The 12,327-nt window shown below is 37.3% G+C and overlaps 1 protein-coding gene across 8 annotated transcripts in view; it reads left to right on the top strand.

The window, feature by feature from the left end:
- Window positions 1-12,327, top strand: part of LIN7A (lin-7 cell polarity scaffold A) — a 378,990-nt gene that overhangs the window by 149,169 nt on the left and 217,494 nt on the right. The window contains exon 5 of one of the 8 annotated variants that reach the window (XM_027107109.1): window positions 4,667-4,741. The exons of 6 other annotated variants lie outside the window; for them this stretch is intronic. Coding sequence is in view for 1 of the 2 variants with exons in the window: in XM_027107108.1 (XP_026962909.1) it covers window positions 8,473-8,484 (12 nt within the window). In the remaining variant the exon portion in view is untranslated. Of the gene's footprint in view, window positions 1-4,666; window positions 4,742-8,434; window positions 8,485-12,327 lie in introns of those variants that run through there. One more of the 8 variants, XM_027107108.1, reaches the window with a different exon arrangement.

Raw genomic sequence — 12,327 nt, 5'->3', positions numbered from 1 at the left:
AAAAGAACACTCAGCTAAATCTTCCTCAGGTAAATCTGAAAGAGTAACCTCCTACTGACTAAAGTTATAGTTATCCAGACATTACTGTCTAGTGCAATAAGGGGAAATTGAACAGGCTGATATGCCCTTCAACAAATCTTTATAATGCTTTCCTGGTTAACAGTTTCAAGAAGCCTGAGGTGAAACAAGTGTGTTTAAAATGACTATTTGAGTTTTTTATTGACTGGTGGTGGAATTGACTAATCAATTAATGTATTTCACTGGTTACAAGATGTTCACTTAAGATATATACACTACATTGTTTTATTCAGTAAGCCCATCACCCCTTCCCTATCAGGTACTAAATAATAATTCATTAATTAGCACTTAAAGTTCATATATCCAACATATTTGTCCTGCTAGAAGTCCCCAGTAGTGAATTAAGTACTGTCATCCTCTCCAAAGCCAGCTGAACCCAGTGACTGCCAGGAGAGTTTGTTGTAGCAGAGGGCATGCACCTCTCAAGGAATGCTTGTATCAGCCTCCCTTCCTCTTTGCAACTCTACTTGTGGGTAACACATATTCTGTGCCTCAACAGTGCTAGTTTATGAGTTGTCACTAAGTGAAAAAACCTCAAGTGCCTAAGGCAGAGACACACAAGACCTCTCTCACTACATATTTAAACCATAGCCTACCCAATGAGGTTAATATTTGCATTTTGCTGGGATTTGACTTAGACTGTGCTTGTGCTAAATCTTTATTAAGTGAAGGTGTTAACTACTTAATTTTTGTTTATAATGAACGCAGCTTAAGGAAATAACCATAATTCTATCTCTAAGCTTTTTTTTAAATTAATTAATTTATTTATTTTGGCTGTGTTGGGTCTTCGTTGTTGCACGCAGGCTTTCTCTAGTTGCAGTGAGCAGGGGCTACTCTTCGTTGCGGTGCACGGGCTTCTCACGCGGTGGCTTCTCTTGTTGTGGAGCATGGACTCTAGGTGCACGGGCTTCAGTACTTGTGGCACACAGGCTCAGTAGTTGTGGCTTGAGAGCTCTAGAGTGCAGGCTCAGTAGTTGTGGTGCACGGGCTTAGTTGCTCTGCGGCATGTGGAATCTTCCCAGACCAGGGCTTGAACCCATGTCCCCTGCATTGGCAGGCAGATTCTTAACCACTGCGCCACCAGGGAATTCCCCCATCTCTAAGCTTTAATTGATGAATTTGACCGAAGACTGAAAGAAAATTCCTCAAAGTGTATGAATTCTCGGCTATCAGCTGCTCAGTGGGAAAGGTATAAGATATGTAGAAACTCCACAGGCCTCCTGTGGTCACTCTGTAGACTAAGGCTAAGTCCCCTATCTTTCACAGAGTGCTGCTCCCCTGAGATTTGGTGGCTGACTTTTCATCTTAGATATCCTATCACCTTTCTATTTCCACAGAACTAACTAAAGAATAGGAACCATCGAATCTCTCTCTCTGATCACTGGGAATTCGGCTTGTGATCAGTGCAAAGTCTCTACTTTTATGGAACTTACATTCCAGTGAGAAAATGATGATAAATAAATATATAATACAATATCAGAAAGTGACAAGACTGTGGAGAGAAATAAAGCAGGATTAAGGGCGTACGGGTAGGGCTCTATTAAATTAGCGTGGTCAGAAAATAACCTAATTGAAGGAACAAGTCACACAGGTATCGGGGTATAGTGTTCCAGGCAGAGGAAATCACAAGTGAAAAAACACAGAGGCAAGAATTATCTCAGTCCATGGAAGGAACAGTGAAATAAGGAAGGTAGGCTTCCTAGAGGCAGCTGGAGAGCAGATCACACAAGGCCTCGCAGGCCATGGTGAGAACACTGGACTCTATCCTAAGCATGATAGGAAGCCCTTGGAGAGTTTTACCTCACCTGATTAGCTTTTTAAAAATGTTCCTCTGACTACTTAGAGAATACAAGTGTCTGTGCAAGAGTAGAAATAAGAGAGACCAGTAATAAGGTAAGGAGTAGGTCACGTAAGAGATGAGATGATGGCAGCCTGGACCAAAGTGACAGCAGTGCACGTAGTGGGGAGTTGTCAAGTTCAATATGTATGTTTTTGAGAATAAAGACAATAAGCATTGACATATTGGATATATGATGAGAGAGAGGCGTCTCAATGGATTCTTAGGTTTGGACTTGAACAATCGGATCAGTGGTGATATAATGAGGTGGGAATCTCTGGAGGTGGACCAGGTTTGGATAAGACTATACAAGAGCTCTGTTCTGGGCATAGTAAATTGACGGTCCTTTTCAGACATCCACGTAGAGATGTCTGGCAGGTATCTAAGTCTGAAGCTTAGGGGAGAAGCTGATGCTGGAGATGTAAATGCGATGTAGATATCTGTTCACATAAACACACAGGCCTTCTTCTTTAAAGACCTTGGTAAGGAAAAAGAGGATGGGAGTAAGAAAAAAATGAAAAGAGACATTGTATAGACATTATAAATATATCTTACAAACTCTGTGGTAAAGTGTGATATGTTTATCATTAGTGGTCCATGCAAATCTATAACTGATCTATAAGCAGTCCAAAAATTTCAGAGGGGAAAAAGAGATATAATTTATCTACCTTACATTTTATAAACTTGGACTAAGATTAATTTTATGTTCACAGCACCGTCCTTAGTAATAATTTTGTTCTTAAAGGCAATACATGTTAAAAAAAAAATAAAAAAAAAAAGGCAATACATGTTATATAGAAATTGATTTGGTCCCTTCATCTTGGCTAACATTTCATACCAGTTGCATAGTATTGTTTATATTTGTTACGTCTGGGATTTTTATTATTCTTATGGGGTTGTTTTACACTAACTGTGGGAAGTAATGATAAAAGTGTAAAGCCTATATGTATACAAAAATTCTGAATCATTGAATAATATTGCAAATCCATCTAATGAAAATTTGTTCAATAAAAATATAAAATATGAATACAGTTTGCCAGACAGGTGAATCCACAAACCAATAAAGTACAACTAGGAAGTACGATGATGTAAGATGATGAATACCTGAAAATAACATCTAATTTCACTCCTGGTCTCTTGGGTACTGCCTGTCATGCTGGCATGAAACCTTTGAACTTTTGGTTTCTTATTCAAATAATGCTCAGAATTTCTGTGGTTAAATTATTTGGCTTTTCAGAAATATTTGCCAGTAAATACTTTCCAGTGTGAAAGCTATAAATGTTGTCAGGACTGTTGGAGAAAAGAACAAGAACTACAGAGGCACCCTTCTTAGTTGCACTTACCAGAGCAAAAACAGGTGCAGGTTACACCACTGCCAACAAGACTGTAAAGCCCAAATTATGCTTTAAAAGAAAGCAGGACAAGCTATTGCCGGTTTTGTTTTTGCCATATACATGTGTGACAGTAGTTATTGTTTCATGTTGAGGCAATCCCATATTTTGCTTTACATTTGGGTGAAACCACCGAATCAGCTTCTGGCGTATGTGCAGCACTTATATGGGAAGAATAGTTTCATGAAATTTTATTTTGTTTTTTAATGTGGATGATTAAAAGAGACGAGGTGTTTTCTCTACTTAACTTTTTCTGTACTCTGTAACAAAGACTGAAAAAGTTTTGTTGAGATCAGTACTGAAATGAGACCATCTATGTATACAACTAAGAAAGTCATTGATCTATTAATAAATGAGCTGCACTTGAATGACAATCCACACCCAGCTTTACTCACAGAATACAGATGGTAGTTGGCAGTACTTACCTTGCTTGTGTTTTTTTGCTCAGTGATCTTAACAAGACCTGATTAATAATTCAGTTGTACCTATTCGGTGCAAGTAATTTCGGAGTACATGGCAGAGAAATGGGGTGACAGGTGATGCTGCTTTTCCAAAGTGAGAGGTACCGGTTGACAAAAGAAAGTTCACACAGAGTTTTGAATGAGAGATGAACTTTAAAAATCTATGCTACTGATTCCCAGTAAAAATCATCTCTGCCACTTTAAGTGGCTTCTTCAAGTTTTAGTTCATCACTGTATTAATTAGCTTGAATGACCCAAACTTATAAATTAAAATATAAGGAAAAATAAGGGTTGAAATAAAAGGATTATAAAATGTTGATTTTTGGATAAGAGAATTTCCTAAGAGAATTAAGTTGCCGTTCAGATAGCTCAGTTGCCAAAAGATGGACTTTTTCCCAACGCTTTATATTCTTGTGCTTCAGAGTAAGAAATCAATAGTATATTGAATGGTCATATTTTAAGAGAAAATCCAATTTCTGCAACAGAATACCAAAAAATTCCTTCTGAAACTAAAATGTTAAAAAAAAAACCCACGAACAAACAGAATTAGCCATCTATTTACTATCATTATCTTCCAAGTTTTAAAACCTTCAGGCTTCCTGCTTTCCAGAGTGATAGGCTCACTAATCTGGTGTATGCTGTGCTGCTGAGAGCAGACCGTGGTGTGGACTTACTCCTACACTTATGCCTGTCGCTTGCATATTTGAACCAAATAAACAGAACTGAATGACATAGTTACCCCAAACTACCTTCCTTGGCCGATCACCAGATGGTGTGTGCTGGTATTTTCTAATACAATAGAACTATACAATAAGAAAATAAAACCAACTCTACCTAGAAGCTATCATTCTGTGATAGTGGATTATTGAAAAATATTCCAATTCTCCTCTCCTTCTTAGGACATATTACAGTTGGACTTCTCCATCCTCCCTTCAGCTACATGTGGTTATGACAACTGCTTTGACTAAGGAAATGTGAGTGGAAGGGTGCTTGCTACTTCCTCATGGAAACCTTTGAGTCAGTGCAGTATTTGCTATGTTCCCTTTCCTTTTCATATGACTAGTGATGTTTTATTTGATAAATGATCTATCAGCCTGGATTACAGAGTGGGAAAATGAGAAATGCAGGCTTTAGCTAACTCTTAATGAACATGTAGGATCAGCAAGCAGTAAACCTTTGTTACTTTAAGCCCCCAAGATGTTGGGGTTATGGTACCACAGCAAAACTCAAGCTATCCTGACTGATACTAAAATAGTCATCAAACTCAAATATGTTTTCTATTAAATCATGCATCTCCATTTTCATAGCTAAAAAAAATAAAAAATAAAATAGTCATCAAGCCAAATTTACCTTGGAATAAGGTTATAAGCAGTATCAACCCCTTTACTGCTATAAAACAAAATTAATTTTTTAAAACTATGTTGTGTTTTTAGTAAGCTGTGCTAAATCTTTTTAAAACTATGTGAAATTATTATCTGATATAGTGTACCAATGCCCATTAGATGGCTCATAAAGTTTTAAATGTTGAGACACTTTGGTCATAGATTGCATTTGCTTCTAGCTTATCTCCCATTTGCTCCTACTCTTTTTTTTCTTCCTTAGGATGGAGCTCATTAACCCTCCATCACTACCTCCCACCGATCTAAGTCTCACACCATTTCTTTTTTTTTTTTTTTTTTGCGGTACGCGGGCCTCTCACTGTTGTGGCCTCTCCCATTGCGGAGCACAGGCTCCGGACGCGCAGGCTCAGCGGCCATGGCTCACGGGCCCAGCCGCTCCACGGCATGTGGGATCCTCCTGGACCGGGGCACGAACCCGTGTTCCCTGCATCGGCAGGCGGACTCTCAACCACTGTGCCACCAGGGAAGCCCCCCCAGTCTGCCATTTAAGTGCTCTTAGTTTCCAATGAGTTTTTTTTTTTTTTTGGAGGGATGTATAGATTGAGAATTATCACCACCATGCCTTCCACCAGTAATATGTGGAAAATGTCACTGCTAGACATTGTGTCAGATCAGAGTGAGCAGCAAAGTCATTAGAGCCGTGCTGTAGTCAAGTTTACCAATGTTCGAATCCCAACTTAGCTACTTACTTTTGACCTCTCTAAAATTTCGTCAGTTTTTAATAGTGGGAGTAATACCATCAGCCTTGAGGTGATTCTGATAATTAGAGATCATACATGTAAAACCTCCTAGTACAGTCTGGTACACAATCAGTGGATGCTATTATTATTAAAGTAGAGTCCCAAATTATTACTGGGTACAGTGTTTTGGTAAGTCAGGAAATAGTTAACAGATGGGAATAAGAATGGTAGTTTCTATAGACTAGATCTAAGAAAACCCATAAGACTAATAGACATATTCATTGCCCCACTGTCATGCATTAAAATAAATTGAGCCATTGCATCCTAATTCCACAGTCTCATGGGCCATAACTTTATGACTCAAGTGCTCATTCTTGATGCTGTTTTGTACAGCATCTTAATCTACTTTGTGCATGAAAACGCAGATGGCAAATGCAATGAGCTTTATGAGAAAGCTAATGATTGGTTGTATAATAGCATATAGATTTCTAATTACTTTAAGAAAACGTATCCTTGGGTCAGTAGCGACAAGATGAGATGAAACAAGTATACACAGATGGAGAAAGAAGAGTTGGAGGAAGGGAGAGTGAGAGGAAAAAAGGAAGAGAAAGGAAGAGGAAAGAAGGGAGGAGGGAAGAAAGGAGGAAGGCTGGTTGATGCTAATCATGGCATAATGTACTATAATATAATGGAAAGGGCTACCCTGGTGGCACAGTGGTTGAGAGTCTGCCTGCTGATGCAGGGGACGCGGGTTCGTGCCCCGGTCCGGGAAGATCCCACATGCCGTGGAGCGGCTGGGCCCGTGAGCCATGACCGCTGAGCCTGTGCATCTGGAGCCTGTGCTCCGCAACGGGAGAGGCCACAACAGTGAGAGGCCCGCGTAATGCAAAAAAAAGAAAAAAACATATATATAATGGAAAGATAGGAAGAACATTACATGGAATTAGAAAGAGCATTGACAATGGATTCAGATAACCTGGATTCAAAGTTTTGCTTGGCCATTTAATTATGTGATCTTGTGCAAGTTACTTAATCTCTATGATCTTGGTTTTGTTTAATTTTTTTTTTTTTTTTACATAAAATAACTTCCTGGGACTGGTGGGAATACTAGATCAAATGAGATAAAAAGTATAAAATACCTTGACTAATATAGTGCCTAGCTGAAAGAGTAACTAGTTAAGAAATGGTACCTATTTTGGTGAAATAATTAGTGGTTTTAGTGACAACACAAAATTTTACTATGTTTTAATGGAAATATTAGTTACAACTATAGAGAATAATAGTTCTTTAGTTATTAATCAAACAAATGTAGAATTTTTTTTACACGATTGCTTTTTTTTTTAAATTTTATTTATTTTTGGCTGCGTTTGGTCTTAGTTGCCGTGCGTGGACCTTTCTCTAGTTGTGGCGAGCGGGGGCTACTCTTCGTTGCAGTGCATAGGCTTCTCACTGCGGTGGCTTCTCTAGTTGTGGAGCACGGGCTCTAGGTGCGCGGGCTTCAGTAGTTGTGGCTCGCAGGCTCTAGAGCGCAGGCTCAGTAGTTGTGGTGCACAGGCTTAGTTGCTCCGGGGCATGTGGGATCTTCCAGGACCAGGGATCGAACCCGCGTCCCCTGCATTGGCAAGCAGATTCCTAACCACTGTGCCACCTGGGAAGTCCCTAGAATTTTTTTTTTTTTAATAGGAAGATCCACATTTTAAGAAAAATGTTGACAGTCTGGAGTGGTTTTATAATAAACCAATATCGTAAGGAATCTGGAACCCTTGTCATATGTTGAGAAGTTAATAACAACGGAGGTCATTTGGTCATATTTCGGATTACTTTAGAACAATAGTTTTTAACTTAAGGTCATGTATAGGCTTCATGTTGTAAGTGTGGAAAAAGCAAATATATATAAGATTTATTTTTATTTCCTTCTCTTTATGTGCAAAAAATTTTATGGCAAACTATGTTTTTTAGTGTTTTACTTTAAATATGGATAGAGTGGCATGGATTCATTCTGTAAAATTATCATCCTTGTCATATAGTGGCATTTAGAATAGCATTACATTCGTCAGAATTAACAAAAATGTATCTGAAATTATGTTTATGCATATATTTCTGTTCATACTGAACTTAAGTTGGCAGATGACAAAGAAAAGAAAGCTTGGTGGCTCTTACACTTCCTTTGATTTTATTTGCATTGCTAAATGTGATGGGGCACAAAAGCCAGACTGTTTCTTGTGTGATAAGTTTCCTGCCAACAAGAGCCTGAAGTCAAGAAAGCTTATTTCTGAGCATCCTGAAAATACATCACAGAATATAGAATTTTTGTTTTCTACAGAAACAGCTCAATTTTTAAAAAGTGAAAATTTACTAAAACTTATATTTGCCACAGTGTGTCTTGACACCTTTCCAAGCAAAAGAAACCATTAAATAATTGGAGAAAGCTTGATCAAATCATGCACTCTAGAAATGTTTGAACTGGTGGGTTGCTGAGAAAAACAACACAAAATTAAAAGAGTGCCTCTGTTCACTTGCTATAACCTACTTCTGAACTTTGATATTTTGCTAATATTTTGCAGCCAGTTATGGTGAAAATAATAGCTGTGCCATTTCCACTTGGCATGCAATTGGGTGAAAACTATGATTGTTTCAGTAAGTTCTGATTTTTATCTATCTTGTGAATGATGATATCCTGTTGTGTGTGTGTGTGTGTGTGTGTGTGTGTGTGTGTGTGTGAGAGAGAGAGAGAGAGAGAGAGAGAGAGAGAGATACCCCGTGGATATTTTAAAGGCCAAGTTGTTCTAACAGTGAAAAGTTTCTTTGTTAAGCAAAACTCCTAATGGAAGAAAAATCTTGATACTTTGTGTACATGAGGAGTACATATGGAGTTTCTGGGTCTAGCATCCAGCTTGATTAGTGTGGTGAAGAAGACAGACATTCTACTTTTCATAGAGACTTATTACTTTCAACATCAGGGTGCATTAATGTCAAGGACTCTGACAATAATCCTAAAAGATGCCTTGCCTGCTCTGTGGAAAGTGGTCCAATAATTTCACAGCTATAGCCTGCAACCTATATTTTCAAGTTTTTATTTAGGAATGGAGCAAAATGTGTTCTTTTTACTGACAAAAGTTTCTTGGCTTTCCAGAAGATGTGTTAATGCTCTTGGTTGAACTTGGGTCAGAGATTTCAATATGTTTATTTTTTAAGTAAAGGATTGCTATATCTTAGAAAAAATTGACAAGAGAGGTTCATTCGAGGCTAGATTTTATTGTAGAGATGTTAGGCCATAAGAAGGAGGCCAGTCCCTAGATTCCAGATTTGCTGATCGTGTACAGTTGCTGTTGGAAACAGCTGCCATTTTGGAGGGAGAGATTTTAGAGCTGAAAATTTGTGACATTTACAGTGCTGAAAGAAGGATATCTGTGAGGGAAAGGGAGTTGAAACGGAGAAAGCCTTGTCAGTTTATGCATGGGGAAGATCTACAACAACTGGAAAGCCTGCAAAACTCTTTTAAAGGTTACTTCTGCTTAGATGATTCAAATGTAAAAAGGATTCAAACGTCATTCCTTGCTGACAGAGGCTGCATAGTTGACACCAGCCTTTCAAAAATAACATCATTTGACTTGAGGATAAAGGATTTGGTAGAACCTGAATTCAACTTGAAGTCTATTAGAGAAAGCCCAGGTGTCAATAGAAGGCTACTCTGCTCTGATAAAGTGTTTAACTGACTTTGCTATTGAAAGTGATGTGAGCTGCAGCTTTGAGCACTTGCTGCTATGAAACCAGACTCTAATTGATTGGATACTAAAAATGACATAAATATTTCCAGGTAAAAGATAACTCCAAATATTAGCTTTTTCTAAACCAAATAAAACAGCCTTCTTATTGAAACATACTTTAAGCAGGCACAAAGTTTTCTTTTTTATATGATTTGTTTAATTTGGAATTATATTTTCTAGGGAACAGCCATTAATTTTTATGGAAAAAGAGTCACATTATCCTTTGTGAAATGACTCAATGTCAAAGGCCAAAAAAAAAAAAAAAAAGACATGAACATTTACACATGTATTTTCTTGGGATAACACCATAACTTCATTAGATTCTCAAAAGGGTCTGTGATATCTCCTCCCACCCCCATCCCTCAAAAACTGAAGAAAACTCTCTAATAAAGGATGATGGTATCAGTTCAGTAACTACGTGACTAGTTCATCTCTAACTCTAAGGTCCTTCCAATTCTATGAATCTATACATAGTTACACAGCAAGTAATTTTCTTTTTAAATATTTATTTATTTTATTTATTTATGGCTGCGTTGGGTCTTCGTTGCTATGCACGGGCTTTCTCTAGCTGCGGAGGGTGGGGGCTACTCTTGTTGCAGAGCATGGGCTCTAGGTGCGCAGGCTTCAGTAGTTGTGGCGCGCAGGCTTCAGTAGTTGTGGCGCACAGGCTTAGTTACTCCGCAGCATGTGTGATCTTCCCAGACCAGGGATCAAACCTGTGTCCCCTGCATTGGCAGGCGGATTCTTAACCACTGCACCACCAGGGAAGTCCTTAATGTTTTTCTTTATGTAGATTACATGGAATTATGTAAAGCTGAGTATATATGCATGGTAGGAATATATGACTATGTGAGACTGTATGAATGGGGTGGGAAAGACAGATACTATGACGATTTCTAAATGGATAAAAATAATAAAAGAATAAGTGTACTCATTTTATTGAGCTTTTCGGAGAAACTAATCTATAATTTTATCACAGGAAATTGCAAAAACAAAATGACTACATCACTCACTGGAAACAGAATTTGTAAACTATAGTTAGAGTTCTATTCCTGCAGCTTTTTCAGAGAGAAGACACATTTTTAACAATGTAAGGCGTGTTTATAACATCAACATATCACTTTCTGGTAGCAAGAACAGGGTCTGTGTGGCAGGAACCATCTTAGAGTATAATTGTACTAATGGGTCATTGATCTTAAAGGTATCTAAACAGACCCTTACAAATAGTCTGTAATGACTCTGAAGGCTGTTTAGCATCACTGTTGGGTAAATACTCAGCTCTAGCCTTTCTATTTGCTACCACAAATGATAAAATAAACAGTACATATTTCCAGAAGCTTGTAATTACATGTACTTACACAGTAGTTCAAAATAATAGAGCCCTCAGAGAAGCTGTGTTTTATATCAGTCAGATAAAGTGAACATTCTGTCTTCTGTTGAGGTCATAGGACTGCAAATCAGAACTTCTATTTTTGGCACCACGGATGATAACTTTTTTCTCTCAGTGAACAAGTCATTTAACCTTTTCTTGCTTCAGTATTGCCAACACATGTAGACAAGTCCATTTGTACAAGCCATCTAAAATGAATGTTAAGTTACAAACTGGCGTTTTTAACCAGCTTGCTGTTATCCCTGAGTGTGATTTGTACATAGAAAAGGGAATGAAATTAGTATCACTTGTAATTCAAATATATGCAAGGCACTTAACTTCCTCCCTCCCTTCTTTGTTTCCCTTCTTCATTCTTTTCTTCCTTTTCTTCTTTCATAGAAGACTTAGGGTTAAAAACTGACCACCACATCTTGTATGCATCATTTCCTTGATTTTTATATAGTCTGAGTGCCTGTGTTTAATCCTCAAACACATTTATTTTAATTTTATATGTTTAAAATGTTATAAGGTATCATGCTAACAAAATCTTTGGGGATATTTTTTTTTCACTTAATATCAGTGCTAAGATTCAAACTTTGTGTTTGTGTTGCTGTGATTCACTTGTTTTGACTGTTGTGTGATATTCCATTGTGTAAATGTTTATTAATTCACTCTCCCATTGGAGAGCATTGAGTTGTTTCCAAGCTTTTCACTATGATCATTGGTGTGGCTATTAACATACATGCATTTATTTATTTATTAGATGACTAAGACTTCTCTTGGATATATATGTAGATGTGGAATTTCTGGTTCATAAGGTGTAAAAATGTTCAACTTTAAGAGGTAATTCCAGTTTTTAAACTTGGTTGCTCTAATTTATACCCCAGAAAGCAATATAGAAGGTGCATACTCACATTAGCTCCAACTCTTGGCATATGAGACATTTAAACTTTTACCAGTTGAATAACTAAAATGGATCTCATTGCAGTCATCATTTGCATTTAATTGATCACTAAATTGTTGAATATCCCTTCTTGTAATTATTGGAAATATGTTTCTTTTTCTGTGAAACATCTGTTCATGTATTTTTCTACTAGTTTGTGCTTTTGTATATGTATGTATACATATATATTTAATATATTCTTGTTATCAATTCTTTACTGGTGGTGTATATAGTGAATATATTCAGCTACTTTGTAACGTGTCTTTAAGATGTCTTAAAATTGTTAAATTTTAAATATTCACATTAATCATTTTTTAAATAATCAATGCCATTTTGGTATCTCACCTCAGAAATATTTCCCTACTCCAGTGTCTAAAAGATATTCACCTATAATTTCTACT

Source organism: Aethalodelphis obliquidens, unplaced genomic scaffold, assembly GCF_003676395.1.
Source record: "Aethalodelphis obliquidens isolate GAN/ISIS:26980383/991018 unplaced genomic scaffold, ASM367639v1 scaffold8, whole genome shotgun sequence".
Lineage (NCBI taxonomy): Eukaryota > Metazoa > Chordata > Mammalia > Artiodactyla > Delphinidae > Aethalodelphis > Aethalodelphis obliquidens.
This window is presented reverse-complemented; position numbering and strand designations above follow the sequence as displayed.